At 40.0% G+C, this 16,892-nt stretch overlaps 1 protein-coding gene across 1 annotated transcript; it reads right to left on the bottom strand.

The window, feature by feature from the left end:
• Positions 1-3,528: 3,528 nt before the first annotated feature.
• On the bottom strand, positions 3,529-16,219 carry LOC123002056 (putative tripartite motif-containing protein 51G). The gene is made up of 5 exons (XM_057314662.1): positions 15,920-16,219; positions 15,180-15,220; positions 5,648-5,807; positions 4,852-4,913; positions 3,529-3,787 (listed from the first exon to the last, which is right to left on the bottom strand). Exons 1-5 carry the CDS (start codon positions 16,217-16,219, stop codon positions 3,529-3,531), a joined length of 822 nt encoding a protein of 273 aa, XP_057170645.1.
• Between the last annotated feature and the right edge of the window lie 673 nt (positions 16,220-16,892).

The raw sequence follows: 16,892 nt of genomic DNA, 5'->3' as shown, positions 1-16,892 counted from the left end.
TACACTTGGCACATGTTGAGCGGTTTGTACTGGTCTCCTGGGGGAAAGGCCTTTTGTGCTGATTCTCAGGCCAACTTCCCCCGGTGCAAATGCACCTCCAGGATGCAGGGGGGGCAGAGGTTGGTGTAGCAGCTCTGGTCTCCGCCTGGTGGCGGTGTTCAGCTCACTGAGGTTGGTCAGTCCCGGTGGGCCGGCTGTAAAAATGGCTTGGTCCACTCTGCTCTCTTGTCTCTGGAGCCAGGAGATGGTGCCTGCCACTCTACAGAAAGCCCTCACAGTTGAGCAATCACCCCTCCTGTGTCCCCAGCTTCTGTCAGATCCCCGCCTTCACACTGTCTGTGTCTATGCTGTCTGCTTGCCAGGCAGTACAGCACTCCTGTGTTTTTGTTTTTGTTTTTTATTGTTATTATATTATGTTAGTCACCATACAGTACATCCCTAGTTTTTGATGTAACGTTCCATGATTCATTACTTGCGTATAACATGCAGTGCACCATGCAATACGTGCCCTCCTTACTACCCATCACCAGCCTATCCCATTCCCCCACCCCCCTCCCCTCTGAAGCCCTCAGTTTGTTTCCCAGAGTCCATAGTCTCTCATGGTTCATTCCCCCTTCTGTTTACTCCCTCCTTTCTTCTTCCCCTTCTTCTCCTACTGATCTTCCTACTTCTTATGTTCCATAAATGAGCACTTCTGTGTTTTATCTCAGGTATGGCTGTGTTTCAAAACTCTAAACTTCAGAGACCCTGGTGGCACAACCCCATGATGATCCTCTGGGGGAGGGTCTGCAGCACCGTGGCCAGTGATGGCTTGTCTCAGAAAACAGTCACGAGATGGCACAATGGTTCAGAGTTTATAGTAAATCATAGCACAAAGCCAGCGCTAATGTTTACTACCCTGTCTTTGTTCCTATGCTGGTCTGTGAGGCTGCTCAATGGTACCCACTGGGTCTTTTGCCCACTGAGAGGCTGTATGACCTCTACCAAATACACTCCAAGCAGGGGAACTGCTTCTCTCCCCATGCAACCCAGAGGATCCTCATACCACACTGCCTGCTCCCGGGACTCTGCCCTCCTTCCTTGCTGGAGCACCACTCAGCTTGCCACGCATGACCCTGGCAATGGCACTGACCTCGGAAACTTCAAACTCTGTGCCTCACTATTTATTTTAAAAAATTGTGATATTTAAACCCTCTCCTTTTCCCCAGTAAATGGTTTTGGGGAAAAGTATTACCTAGGCAATCCCCTGCACATGTTTTCACTCTTTTCGCCCTCTCTCTCTCTCCCCCTCCTCTCTCCGAGGTCAGGCCTCTCTCCCCCTGCAATGCCGGTGGCTCTTTTCTCCCCCAAATCAACTCTCCCCGGTTCCTATCTTCCACAGGGTGGTCATGGTTTCTGCTTGTAGAAATGCAGCTTTGCTCTCTCAGTCCTGTGATCAATTTATTGGGTGTTTAGAATGATTTGATAATTACCTAGCTGTATTCAAAGGAGGAGGCAAGCTTAGGGTCACCCTATTCCTCTACCATCTTAACTCCTATCCCAAACACTTCTATCTTAATGACAGAAGGTGCTAGTTGACAGACGCTTTCTACCACTGTAGTTTCACAAAGTATATGGCACTTCCCAAGTGCTTCCACACATTTATTTGCAAACACTTCTATCTTAATGAAAGAAGAAACTGGTTGAAAGATGCTTTCAACACAGTGTAATTTTACAGAGTTAAGTATATGGCAAATTAAATTCATTTCTTAACTCTTTCCTTATTATCCTTATCTGGAGAATATAAATTATTTGTCTTTCTATTCTGCTTATAATTATTGTGAGGACTGAAAGACTAATTAATTTAAACTCCCACCATTCACTGCCTACACATGGCATGCTTTCTACAAATGCTAGTTGTTTTTTATGACATATTCTCACTAGTATTTTCATGAATTATTGTTAAATATTAAGAATTAATGTCAATTCTTTTTAAGGGTATGTCATAAAGTAATTCATGCTCAAAAACACATTGTATGATACTGATCTTCTACAGTGGAAGGAAATGAAACACAAATTACTTAAACTTCACTTCAACTTTGCTGTTTTTATTTATATTTCTGCAGTGAAAGTTTGCTACTCTCCCTTATTGTTGTATTTGTTCATCTCAATTTTTATTCTAATATACAATTAAACTAAATAAAATATAAGGATGATTAAGTGTATGATGTCATTAAAACATTAGTACCACAGAATTATATGTTCATATTGCTTCTGTTAAGCAATCCATCATGCAACTCGTCTGCCATTAAACTCCTAGGTGTTGGCTCAGACATTCTCAGACTTTTGTAGGTATCCTCTCACTAAAGGAGACATTACCAGACTTCTACAAATCCCTGAGCCACATTTGAAACTCTGTTTGTATTTATTGTATGCCAGACCTTCCAGTAAGTGAAATAAATACAAGAATATTTAGCATTATGTATATGATTCTTGATAAAAAAAGAAATGTAGTATAAGTATACTTGCTGTTATAATATTTTAATGTACCATCTCTTTGAAACTTTTAAGATTGATTAACTTTAGAACCATTTTAAATGTAATTTGTCTCTTGAGTATTCATTATTTTCTATAGCAAAAACTTTCACTGTCCAGTCTGGTACATGAAAATTTAAGCTATCTCTGACCACAGGTACCTTCATTAAAATTACTGAAAATTCCCAGATGTAGAATTATTATCTATATTGATGTCATTCTGTTTAGATAAGTATCTCTTTTGTGTCTCTGTTATAATTTCCTGAGCCTATAAATTTTGAAAGGAGTCTAATGCACATCTTTTTAAAATAATACTCCATTTAATTTTGGTTGCATTTGGTATGCTTTTTAACAGTGGTAGAGCATGTCCTTATTTGTTATCTTGTAACATCTATGAACTTACGCAAACACTTATTGAATGTCGATTATATCTTAACCTCTATGCCACCTACTTGAAATATATCTGTACATAAGGCTGGCATATCCTTCTTCTCCTATAATAGGTAAACTAGAGGAGAAGGACAATATTAGCTTGTGGACTTTACAAAGACTATAAGGTCTTCTGAGTCCACATAATCAGGAGACCTCAATTAGCCCAGAGGCTTTAAAAACTGTTCCACAAAGAAGAGATTTTAAAACCGAGCCGTGGTAAAGAAACATGCCTAAGCAGATGCAGAGCAGAGAGAAGAGAATTCCAAGTCCGTCAGTGAGAAGAAACCTGTGCTCCTGCTTAAGTCCGGTTAGCTGAGAAACCCACTCAGATATTCTTTGCCTCCAGTTACCTTAAAAAGCAAGTGAAAACACAAGACATAGAATAAAGATCATTGTTTTCTAAGAGAGGTTGTTTTTATTTAAAGAAAATGGAAACAAATGTAGACACAACTACCAACCTTTTAAAAGTAATCACTGTGTTTGATAAAGGAGGAAGGGAAAGAAAATCAAGCAGGCATTTCCCCGAGATACCTTGGATAAGGCCTTCCTGACACTTGGGGTCAGATTCTAACATATCCCTCATTATGAGGGTGTAGAGCAGAGAAAAGGTTGGAGAGGGCAAGAGAAGGAACAGGAGAGGAAACTGCAAATGAGGGCGCTATTGGCCACATGCACAAAGGTCACTACACCACACTCATAATCCAGGAACACCTCCACATGGCCCAGAGGCCTTTCCACATACTGAGGCAACAGCGGGGAGGAGGTAAAGAGACTGCATTGATTGTCTTCTTTGATACAAAAAAGGAGAAAAATTCCTTCCAAGTCAAGCACCATATCATTCCTCATTGCCCAAGAATCATCACAAAATCCAAGGACTCAGTTCCAACAGTTCCCCACATCCACCTCCCAGTAAAGTTGACCACAAGCAAATGTCTGGGCTCGCCAGGTGAGAAAATATTTAGATCTTGTTGTATTAGAGACAACATCAGGATGATCAGGACTGAAGAGGAAATGTCTCAGATCTTCACACAGGGAGATATGACAGGTGGTTATTTCATTTTCAAAAGGGGGGGGCACTGCAGGAGGAAGGAAACAATCATGTTAACATACAGTGTTGAGTCCTGATAGACACTATATAATAGTGTCTGGGTTTCTAGCTTATCCCTGGAAATGAGGGCCAGGGCAATGAGATAGCTCTAGAAATCCACTGTAGGCCAAGGTCTACTGGACTGTCTTCCTAATGGGCAAATCTTTAACCATACAAAAATAGAAGAAATTTATGAATTTTCTTTTTTTTTTTTAAAGATTTTATTTATTTATTTGACAGAGATAGAGACAGCCAGCAAGAGAGGGAACACAAGTAGGGGGAGTGGGAGAGGAAGAAGCAGGCTCATAGCAGAAGAGCCTGATGTGGGGCTCGATCCCATAATGCCGGGATCACGCCCTGAGCCGAAGGCAGATGCTTAACCGCTGTGCCACCCAGGCGCCCCATGAATTTTCTTAATATATATGAAGAAGAGGGATATCGCTAAACTCTGTTTTTTTTTTCCTCTGAAACATTTGAAATTGGAGGTCATTAGCAATTCACAGTAAGAGAAGTAGCCAGCTCATCTTCTCAGAAAATAATAATACCTCCTAATAATAATAACTCCTAAAGAGTGATCATTTTGCCTCATATTTAAGTATTTTTTACCAAAATATGCCAAGGTAAAATAAACTGAAAGAAAAATTCACATTTTTTTTTAGAAGTAGAAAGTTTGGAGCACCTGGATGGCTCAGTTGGTTAAGTGACCTACTCTTGATTTCAGCTCAGGTCACATGCTACGTGTGGGAGCCCCAAACCCTAGATTATCCTCCCCCATGCCTCTTCTCTCCCTCCTCCCACTTTATGCTTCGTGGAAATACCTATTTCTGCCACAGAACCCTCTCATGGTTTCAGGCCATATCCTTAATGTGTTCTTACATTTCTAAGAATTAAAATCAAGAATGGCATTTGTCTTCATGCAAGTCATGCACAGAATCCTGGCAACTGAACAGGCCTCCACAGACCCCTGTCCAACCCCACCTGACACAAAAACAACAAACCCTTTTCTATCTTTGGAGACGTAGAAAAATAGATGTTATGAAATACGTTTTATTATCATAACAAATTATGCTCCTATTTCAACATCAACAGTCTGAAACTATTAAACAATTCTCAAACCTTTAGTATAGAGGCAAACTTATCTTTTTAATGTGTCTTAAAATGCTATAAAGAGTAACACAGAGAAAGTTTTAGTATACACCACAAGATTCACAGTAGAAACTTCATTACTTATCCCTAAGGGTGGGTAAACCCCAATTCCAGCAGATTGTATCATGTATATGAAAACAGAAAGGGAAAATTAATTGTATAGATTCCCAAATTTTTCATTTCTACTGGGTCTCCATACAAATCCATACATCTTCAACAAGTTTCCTGGTCGTGGTTGGTCAGTAATTGAATATATATTAGAATTTGAGAAGGAGGTATTCTCTGGAAGTTTTTTTGCTTGCTTTTTCACAGACTTTTACAGATTTTAGCCTGGTCATCAGCATCACTGTGACAGGTGACACCCTTACCACAGTATCAGAAAGCATCATTGCACAGTCCTGAGGGAGGGCAAAGAGAATATGGACACGATCCAGGCAGCACCGTGACTCTCCATTTCTCAGTCTTTACCCAGAGCAGCTCCATGCCTGGTTTACGGCACATTTTCTTGAGGTCCTCATACATTCGTCTAAGGAGTTTTCCCGTGAGGGCCATGCTGTCCTCACTTTCTCTGAGTTGTTGAAAAATCTCTTTGCTCTCCTTTTCTATTCGCTCTAAATAACGTCTCTCTCTTCCTCGTAAAGCAAGTGATACACCTTCTGATAGCCCGGATCATCTCCCTCCACAGGTCACATAACCCTGAAGGGAGAGGATTAGTTAGATCCATACAGCCAGGCTGGTTTTATCCATGTCTTATCATCTATTTGTCTTCCAACATTTAGCAACTTGGTATATTCCTTGAAAACAAATTTAGGGACGTGTTTCTACCCCCACCCTTTTTTCTACTCATCTGGTAATTTTATTACACTAGAAGCCAAAACCTTGGCTCTAACTCCTTCCCCCAAATATTTACATTTGCATAAATAAAAGGTACTTGTGTTTCAATAATTGTCTTGCATGATATGCTAAGAACCTTCATTACTAAATCCATTTAGTCTCTTTTATGCCCAGATACTTTAGCTACAGACTGACTCTGCTTTGAGAAAATAATAACAAATAATAATTCCTAAAATTTTTCCTTCCACATCCACAAACTGCATGCAGACAAGAACCTTGTGTGTATGAGTACAGCTTAACTCTTCCTGCCCAGGTTATATTCCCCCTTTCTTAGCTGACATTCAGAGACATTAGCTGTCCTCAGAGACATTGATCAGCAGACAGCCACCTTCTAGTATTAATTCCCCCTTCTGATCTCTTTTCACTTTATCTTACCCTACTTTCCCCCCAACTGGTAAACATCGTTTATTCACTCACATGGTTTTGAAATTATAACAAAACATACTCGATTGACCCAATGTCTTGATTTTTGTGCTGTCTTTTTTACCTCCAACAAAATATATTTCTGGATCACAGGTAAACATTCACTAGACTCATTTATGGAACTCTCAGTCTTTCATGAAATCAGTGAATTCTCCTTTTCATTCTCCTTTTAACCAAGAACCTTCTTTGCTGAATCCACATGGTTTTTTACATGCATGTCACTAAGTTCTTTATGTCATCCTCCCTTCCTTCTATAAAACCTGCATACCCTGGGCTTCAAACAAATCACTGTCTCTTGGTTTCTCTCTAACAATTTACTTTTTCCAGCTCCTCTTTCCCAGCTGGACTTACCAATATAGGCATTCCTCAAGTTATCTTTCTATGTGAAAACTTTATTCTTTTCTTTCTAAAAACTCCTGTGTGAGATCCCTCGGCTCCAATGCCTAGAATACCCTAACAATTGGAAATGACCCTCTTGAGGCACATCTTTCACATGGGCTCCAACCTCATACATCCAACTGCCTACTGCATAGTTTATTAGGATATTTCACAGGAACTGGAAGGGTCACATTTCTCAAACTAACATTATCTTAGACCAAACCATCCATGTCACCTCCATTTCTAACCTAGGTGATGTTCCAATGTGAATCAAAACCTGTCTCACCCCTTTAACATTCTACACTCAAACAAATCATATTTTCTGACATTTCTCTACCCTAAGGACTATCCCTTGAATCCTTCCACTTCCCATGATGTGTGGTCAGTTATTCCTGATCAGTTATTCCTCATCTCAATTCTCTCCTACTTGCTTCCTTGACTTTCATTTTGAAGTCTTCCAATCAGTATTCTCCCTCAACTGCAATCTGAATGAATTTGCCAAAAAAAGAATTGTGATAATATCTCTTCCTTGCTTAAACTACTTCAGAAGCTTTTAATTTTATTCAATATGGTTCAACTTCTTATCATATCTTAGATAAACCTTCAGTAAAATTGCAGCTACTTATCTGTGTGCTGTGGGCCCCACTTGGATCATTCTCCTCATTACACCAGTCTTACTACATTTCAGTACTTATTTATTTATTTATTTATTTATTTATTTATTTATTTATTTTTACATTAATTAGATTTTCATTTTTTCTTAATGTGGAATATTTAAGTAGTTTCCAACTAATATTTGTTTATGCTGTGAGAATAATGATCTCTGCTTGAAGAGTCAAAACAAATTGACCTCAGATGAGATTGGTCAGTAAGAAAAAACGTTTTATATAGATAAAAATTTCTCACTCTTTTTTTTTTTTGTAATGCAAATATTTTTATTTTTTTTTTATATTTTGAATTTTTTAAAATATTTTTATTATATTATGTTAGTCACCATACAGTACATCTCTGGTTTTTTATGTAAAGTTCGATGATTCATTAGTTGCATATAACACCCAGTGCACCATGCAATACGTGCCCTCCCCACCACCCGTCACCAGCCTATCCCATTCCCCCACCTCCCTCCCCTCTGAAGCCCTCAGTTTGTTTCTCAGGGTCCATAGTCTCTCATGCTTCATTCCCCATTCTGATTACCCCCCCTTTCTTTATCCCTTTCTTCCCCTACCGATCTTCCTAGTTCTTATGTTCCATAGATGAGAGAAACCGTATGATAATTGTCTTTCTCTGCTTGACTTATTTCCCTTAGCATTATCTCCTCCAGTGCCGTCCATGTTGCAGCAAATGTTGAGAAATCGTTCTTTTTTGATAGCTGAGTAATATTGCATTGTATATATGGACCACAACTTCTTAATCCAGTCGTCTAATGAAAGGCATCTCAGCTCCTTCCGAGCTTTTAGTTCATCTTTTATTTTAAATTTTTTATTATGTTGTGTTAGTCACCATACAGTACATCATTAGTTTTTGATGTAGTTTTCCATGATTCCTTGATTGAGTATAACACCCATTGCTCCATGCAATATGTGCCCTCCTTAATACCCATCACTGGCCTACCCCAATCCCTCACCGCCCTCCCCTCTGAAGCCCCCAGTTTGTTTCCCAGTGTCCATAGTTTCTCGTGGTTCATTCCCCCTTCTGTTTACCCACCCTTCATTCTTCCTTTCCTTCTCCTACCGATCTCCCTGCTATTCCTTATGTTCCACAAATGAGTGAAACCATATAATTGACTTTCTCTGCCTTACTTATTTCACTTAGCATAATCTTCTCCAGCCCCGTCCATGTTGCTGCAAATGTTGGGTAATAGTTCTTTCTGATGGTTGAGTAATATTCCATTGTATATACGGACCACATCTTCTTAATCCAGTCATCTGTTGAAAGGCCTCTCACCTCCTTCCACAATTTAGCTATTGTGCACAATGCTGCTGTGAACACTGGGGTGCATATGGCCCTTCTCATCACTATGCCCGTATCTTTGGGGTAAATAACCAATAATGCATTTCCTGGGTCATAAGGTAGCTCTATTTTTAACTTTTTGAGGGACCTCCACACTGTTTTCCAAAGGGGCTGTACCAAATTGAATTCCCACCAACAGTGTAAGAGGGTTCCCCTTTCTCCATATCCTCTCCAACGTTTGTTGTTTCTTGCCTTGCCAATTTTTGCCGTTCTAACTGGCATAAGGTGGTATCTCAAGGCGGTTTTTTTTTTTTTCAAGGCGGTTTTGATTTGAATTTCCCTGATGCCTAATGATTTTGAACATTTTTTCGTGTGTCTGTTAGCCATTTGTATGACTTCATTGGAAAAGTATCTGTTCACATCTGCCCATTTTTTGATTTGATTAATTTTTTCTCATGTATTGAGTTTGTGAAGTTCTTTATAGATCCTGGATACTAGTCTTTTATCTGTAGTGTCATTTGCAAATACCTTCTGCCATTCTGTGGGTTGCCTCTTAGATTTTTTTACTGGTTCCTTGGCTGTGCAGAAGCTTTTTATCTTGATGCAGTGCCACAAGTTCATTTTGTTTCTCCTGCCTTTGAGACATGTCATGAAAGAAGTTCCTGTGGCCAATGTCAAAGAGGTTACAGCCTATGTTCTCCTCTATGATTTTGATGCATTCCTGTCTCACATCGAGGTCTTTCATCCATTTGGAGTTTATCTTTGTGTATGGTGTGAGGGAATGGTCAGGTTTCATTCTTTTGCATATAGCTGTCCAATGTTCCCAGCACCATTTATTGAAGAGACTGTCTTTTTTTTTACACTGGATGTTTTTTCCTGCTTTGTCAAAGATTAGTTGCCCACAGAGCCGAGGGTCCATTTCTGGGGTCTCTGTTCTGTTCCATTGGTCTATGTGTCTGTTTTTGTGCCAGTACCATGCTGTCTTTGTGATCATAGCCTTGTAGTATAGTTTGCAATCAGACAACATGATGCCCCCAGCTTTGTTTTTCCTTTTCAACATTTCCTTGGTGATTCGGGGCCTTTTCTGGTTCCACACAAAGTTAAGGGCTGTTTGTTCCAGGTCTTTGAAAAATTTCACTGGTATTTTGATCAGGATGGCATTGAAAGTAGAGATTGCTCTGGGCAGCATAGACATTTTAACTATCTTTATCTTCCGATCCATGAGCATGGACTGTTTCTCCATCTTTTTGTGCCTTCTTCAATGTCTTTCAAGAGTCGTCTCTAGTTTCTAGAATATGGGTACTTTACCGCTCTGATTAAGTTAGTTCTGAGATATTGTATGATTTTTGGTGCTATTGTAAATGGAATCGATTCCCTAATTTCTCTTTCTTCAGTCTCATTGCTTGTGTATAGAAATGCAACTGATTTCTGAGCATTGATTTTGTATCCCGCCACATTCCTGAATTGTTCTATGAGTTCTAGTAATTGGGGGGGGGGTATTTTGGGTTTTCCATATAGAGTATCATGTCATCTGCGAAGAGAGAGTTTAACTTCTTCTTTGCTGATTTGGATACTTTCTATCCCTTTTTGTTGTCTGATTGCTGTTGCAAGGACTTCTAGTATTATGTCGAAGAATAATGGCGAGAGTGGGCATCCTTATCGTGTTCCTGATCTTAAGGGAAAGGCTTCCAGCTTTTCCCCATTGAGAATGATATTTGCTGTAGGCTTTTCATAGATGGTTTTTATGAAATGGAGGAATGTGCCCTCTATCCCTACACTCTGAAGTGTTTTAATCAGGAAAGGATGCTGTATTTTGTCTAATGCTTTCTCTGCCTCTATCGAGAGGGTCATGTGGTTCTTGACTCTTTTCTTGTTGATATGATGTATCACACTGATAGATTTGCAAATGTTGAACCACACTTGCACCCCAGGGATGAATCCCACTTGGTCGTGATGCATAATCATTTTAATGTACTGTTGGATCCTATTACCTAAGATCTCGTTGAGAATTTTGGCATCCTTATTCACCTGGAATATCAGTCTGTAATTTTCCTTTTTGTTGGGCTCTTTGCCTGGGTTGGGGATCAAGGTAATACTGGCCTCATAGAATGAGTTTGGTAGTTTTCCTTCATTTCTATTTTTTGAAACAGCTTCAGGAGAATAGGTATTTTTTCTTCTTTGAATGTTCTCTAGAATTCCTGGGGGAATCCGTCGGGCCCTGGACTCTTGTTTTTGGGGAGGTTTTTGATCACTGCTTCAATCTTTTCATGATTAATCGATCTGTTTAGATAACCAATTTCTTCAAGTTTCAGACTTTGTAGTTTATAGTTTTCCAGGAAGGCACCCATTTCTTCCAGGTTGTTTAATTTATTGGCATATAGTCGTTGATAATAGTTTTTAATAAAGCATTGTGGTCCAAGAATATGAAGGGAATAATCTCTGTCTTTGGGTATCGGTTGAGACCTGTCTTGTGACCCAGTATATGGTCTATTCTGGAGAAAGTTCCATGTGCATTGGAAAAGAATGAGTATACTGTTGTTCTGGGGTATAGTGTTCTGTATGTATCTATGAGGTCCATCTGGTCCAGGATGTCATTCAAAGCTCTTGTTTCTTTGTTGCTTTTCTGCTTAGGTGATCTGTCTATTGCTGAGAGCAGAGTTTTGAGGTCCCCTACTGTTGACTTATTATTATCTGTATGTCTCTTTATTTTGGTTAACACTTGGCTTATGTAGTTGGCTGCTCCCATATTGGGGGCACAGATATTTATAGTTTGATCCTCTTGTTGGTTAGACCCTTTGAGAATGATATGGTCTTCTGTATCTCTAACTACAGTCTTTAGCCTAAAATCTAATTTGTCTTATAGGAGAATTGCTACCCCAGTTTTCCTTTGAGGTCTGTTGGCATGAAAAATGGTTCTCCATCCCTTCACTTTCAGTCTGGATGTATCTTTAGGTTCAAAATGAGTCTCTTGTAGACAGCATATGGATGGGTCATGTCTTGTTAATCCCACCTGCAACCCTGTGGCATTTTATGGGAGCATTTAGGACATACACATTGAGAGTGATTATTGAGAGATATGATTTTAATGATGTCATGTTGTCTGTGAAGTCTTTGTATAGATTGTAAATTTCTGTTCTGTGTCACTCTTGGGGTCTTTTATAGAACCCCCTTAATATTTCTTGTAGGGTTGGCGTGGTGGTCACATATTCTTTCGGTTTCTGCCTGTCTTGGAAGGTCCTTGTCTCTAACATCCACTCTGAATGGCAGCCTTGCCGGATAAAGGATCCTTGGCTGCATGTTCTTCTCACTTAGTGCTCTGAATATGCCTTGCCAAGTTTTCCTGGCTTGCCAGGTCTGTGTAGACAGGTCTGACGTTATTCTGACGTTCCTCCCTCTGTATGTGAGGATTCTCCTCCCCCTGGTTGCTTTCAAGATTGTATCCTTGGATCTAATATTTGTGAATTTCACTATTATGTGAAGTGGTGTAGGTGTGTTCTCACTGATTTTGGGAGGGGTCCTCTCTGCCTCCTGGACACGAATGCTTGTTTCCCTCGCTAGATTAGGGAAGTTTTCGGCTATAATTTGTTCAAATATCTCATCTAGACCTCTCTCTTTCTCCACCCCCTTGGGGATGCTGATGATTCTGACATTGGAATGTTTCATTGAGGCCGTGATCTTCCATAATCTACATTTTTGAGATTGGATTTTTTGGAGCCAAGTTCCCATTTTTTCCTTCTTTCTATCATCCCATCTTCCAATTCACTAATTCTTCTGCCTCATTTACCCTGGCCATCAGAGCATCCAGTTTAGACTGCATTTGATTCATAGCATTTTTAATTTCTGCCAGATTCGCTCTCATTTTTGCCCTTAGAGATTCTATATTCTCGTTAATATTTTCATTAATATTTTTTTCAAGCCTACACATCATCTTGACCATTGTTACTCTGAACTCCATTTCTGACAATTTGGTTATATCCATATCCCTCAGTTCTGTGGCACAGGCCACAGTCTCTGTCTCCTTTCTTTTCTGGGGATTCCTCCTCCTGGTCATTCTGATGAGGAGAGGTTGCGGGGATGCACAGAGCCCTAATTATTGACCAGGACCCAGGCAGTGTGCACTTGTTTTATAGGGTCCTTAGGTATGTGGGCTTTTTGACTTTTCAGCCTGCCTTCTGGGGAGGAGGGGACTGCCACGCTGATACTCAGGCAACCCTGTTTGGGTAGAGTTGCCCGGTCCCCTGCGAGGGGGCGTGGGGATGGGCACAATGTGAACCGGTATTTCTGGGCTTTTGTCCTCTGGCTGCTTTCCCTGGCGGTTTTCTGTGACTCTTCTGAGAGTCAGAGCAGCAGTGGCTGTATCCTAGCCTCTGTCTCAGAACAGAGGCAGTCAGCTCTCCACTGAGCTCTCCTGGCCACTTTAACTCTGCTTCTGTACGTGCTGCTAAAAACCCTACATTGTCGCGGGTTGTGCGCCCCACAGCCACTCTCCGAGCCCTCGCTCCCAGGGCTGGCACGTCTCTGTCCTTTGTGCTTCCAACACCGGTTCCCACATGCGCTCCCCAGCTCCCTGTTTCAGTGTGGTTCGCACGCACTCGGGAGCTCCGGTTTTCAGTCTGGTCGCGCACACGCATTGCCGGGCTCCCGGTCTCAGTCTGCTTTCTCCCGGGTGCCAGTCCGCAAGTCCAGCCCGCTCCCCAATGCAGGAGGCTACTGCTTCCTGGCGCCAGAGTGCCACAGCTCCCTCCCCTTTCTTTTTATCTTCTGATATCTGTGCACAGATTCACAGCTCCCCACTTTGTACCTCAATACTCAGCCCCGGAGATGTTCGTTTATAGAGAACCTGATGTATCTTCCTACATCTCGAGCTGATTTAGTGGGTGTTCAGGATGATCTGGTAGATATCCATCTCCATTCAGGGTACCAGCTGAAAAAAGGTCCCTACTCCTCCGCCATCTTCTTTCCTCCTCCTTTAGTTCATCTTAAATGCAGTCCAGCCACTTAGCATGCTTACTTCAACTGTACTTCTCATAAACAGGTCATGCTTGATTTTTAGATCTGACTTCAAATGTCTCTACTCTCATTTATTTTCCTTTATTGTCTTCACAATGGAGAAACAAAGGCAGGCGTGGGGGAAAATAATAAGTTCAGTTTGAGATGTGTTTAATTACTCTTCCTAAAAAGGTATTTCCCCAAATAGCCACATGCCTTAATTTCTGACCTCATGCAGATGTCTGCCTAAAATGTAATCCTCAGAGTAAGGCTTTTCTGATCACCATATTGAAATTCAGTTTGTCAAAGCTACTTTCCTTATTTACTTTCCTACTGTATTTTTCTCAAAATCACTTAGCATGGTGATTCATACTCTAAGTTTTATATTTTGACTAGTTAAATACCTTGCCCAACTACCTCCTGAGCTCCTTGAGTGCAAGGAAATCTGTTGCTGTTGTCTATTTCTAGGTTGGCTTAGAACAGTTACTGAGACACTGTAGGTACTGGATATTTCAAGGAAAAAATATTGTAAGTTATGCCCTTAAGGATATCACCTTTAATGAAAATAGTTTTGTTATATCATCTTGTTATTCACACAGCCCAATTTTGATTCCTTTATTAGTGGTGACAAGGTTCTTTAATACTCTGTTTCTATGTTTCTATCAGGAAATCTTTACTTCTTCAAAAATGTAGCTAAACTTTTGTTTCACCTCTCATTAGTGGTGTTCAATCCATATTTTTTAATCCAGAAGTGATAGATCCACATTCCTCAGTCATTCATTTAGGTCACACTTTGAAATAACCAATGCTACATTACTAGCCACATCTCTCAACATTTCATCTCTTATAATACATGTGTTGACCAATATGAATTTTATAGGATTTCAACTAACTTTAGGATTGCTCTAGTTATTAGGTTTGAACTTGAGTGTATTTACCTGCTTGATATCCCCATGAGTTTGTTACTTCATATTGTCCAATCACCAAAATAATCAAAAAATATCCTCTACACATTCAATAATTTCTTTACTTCTAAGAAAACCTACGTTTACCTCATCTACTAATTATTGTCTCCCTTGATGATAGTTATTCTTCAATACCTGTTGGTTTGATATTATCTTACCAGAAATAACATCCATCAGCTGGTTGTTTTGATTTTAGGAAGAAATCATAACAAATTGGCATACTTCCTTATAGATGATTAGATTTGCTATTGGTTGCCCACTCATTGAAGACTATGAACATTTTATCTCAAGTATGATCACTGTATTCAAGGCTGGTGCTGAAGAAAACAGAATCCCTTGCTTACCTCCCATGTTCTGATTTTGCTGGTCTCTCTTTTTTTTATTTCTCTGGTTTTTCTTGCATCTTTTCCCACAGAGATCTTATTTGTTTCAGGAGCTTTTGCTACAAAAGAACCAAGAATGTGAGCATCAGAAAAGCTGTTATTGAAACGGTCATATCCTAACATGAAGAGGGGCAGGGAATGCAAGATAAATGATTACTAAAGAGGGCAAAGTGCCAGCGCATTTTATTGTTAAGCCCAATGTCAAATATGGAGGACTTTTATAACCACGGAGTAAACCTACAGTTGGAAACGTTGTCTCACTATGGAGGAAACTGGCCCTCAAACTTAATGTCACCAAACCATATTCATTAAATGGAAATTGTCTCAGCTTTTAATTGTCCTGTTGCTAGTTATTATCTCCTAGTATCCTATTATGTTAGCAAAGAGATAGTGTTTCTAAGTAGACTCTGTTAGATTAGGCTTCTTGCAATGGTGGTCATAGTGGACAGTAACCATTCCTAAAAATAACAGATTTGTTCACCTTGGTCTTACGCTGAATTGTCACAGTTCCAACTGTGATCAACATCATCACCATCGACTTGAGTTGTAAGATTTTAACTGTGAAAATGTAAGTGCTATAGGATTGAGACTATCTTTTTTGCAATAGCTGACCCAAGTGTCTGGCACATAATGTCAGTTAATATCTGTTCTATATGATGCATGGATGAATAAAAATTACTTTTGCTTCCTGATAATCTCTCAAATCTCTCAAATATCAGATCCTCCAGATTCAAACTTGTCTCTCAGCCATTGCTTACCCGGTATTCCTCAGCAGTCCAATCAATGGAACAATGTCTATGGGCCACATGCTCCTTAGATTTACAGCAGAGCAAACAGAGCAGATCCTTTCTAACCTCACAGAAGTTCTTTGTTTTCCTGTGCATCTCACACATCTTTTCTATAGAGCTCAGTAAGTGGTAAGGTCTTGCCTGCCTGGCAAGGAATACCCGTGTCTCCAAAACAATGTTGGTTGTAAAGTCACCTATAGTGACTGGGTCTATTAAATAATTCACACATATGGAGCAAATGATCTCATTATGGTCAATGTTGGAAGCCATGTCTCTAAGAAAAGAAGTGAAGAAAGAGGAAATGAGTTTGGCATGGGTCTTGAAAGAAGCACATATTCAAAAGCATTATAAATACTGAGAGGTATGAGCATCATTTCCTTCCTGTATGTATGGATATCCTAGCATATACAGCAGGACATGCTATGTTTTTTCATGCAACAGAAAGACAATGTTGAAGAAGAGAGTCCTCATGTTCTTCAGCCAGCATAGTGATTTGTTGAACATGGCCTTCCTGTCAGAGTTCCAGCTCCCTTGTACAATTCCAATTTTGTTCACTTATGTCCTTTCTTCTAAACAGACCTGGGAATGTAGTACAGATCCAATTGCCAGCCATGGAGTGTGCGTCATATTTCCCCAAATGCAATCATCCTTATCACTTTGCCAGTAATTGGTTAGAGGTCACTTGACCCTATTTAGCCAATGAGATTTGAAGGAAATACTATTAGGAGGATTTTGTGAAGTGGCTGCTGGCTCCTGAAAAAAAAAAAAAAACGTAAGGAAGAGTCAAGTTAACTGTTTCATGTTCCTCTGGACAGTGTTTGAATGTGAGGCATGGGACTGTCATTTTGTGACCACAATGTGCATTTACCTAGAGACTAAAACATACACCCTGAGCATGACAGAAAAACAGAACAGCTGGGTGTTTGACAATGTCATCAAGGCA

The sequence above is a fragment of the Ursus arctos genome, unplaced genomic scaffold (genome assembly GCF_023065955.2).
Source record: "Ursus arctos isolate Adak ecotype North America unplaced genomic scaffold, UrsArc2.0 scaffold_19, whole genome shotgun sequence".
Lineage (NCBI taxonomy): Eukaryota > Metazoa > Chordata > Mammalia > Carnivora > Ursidae > Ursus > Ursus arctos.
This window is presented reverse-complemented; position numbering and strand designations above follow the sequence as displayed.

Bases quoted from the DNA above. Each gene is read 5' to 3' on its own strand.
- LOC123002056 (XM_057314662.1), bottom strand. From the start codon at position 16,219: ATGGCTTCCAACATTGACCATAATGAGATCATTTGCTCCATATGTGTG. The intron at 15,221-15,919 runs GTAAGCAATGGC...GTTCTTTTGTAG, and splicing joins GGACTGCTGAGGAATACCGG to CAAAAGCTCCTGAAACAAAT. The intron at 4,914-5,647 runs GTAAAGACTGAG...TTTAATTCTTAG, and splicing joins CAGGCATGGAGCTGCTCTGG to AAATGTAAGAACACATTAAG.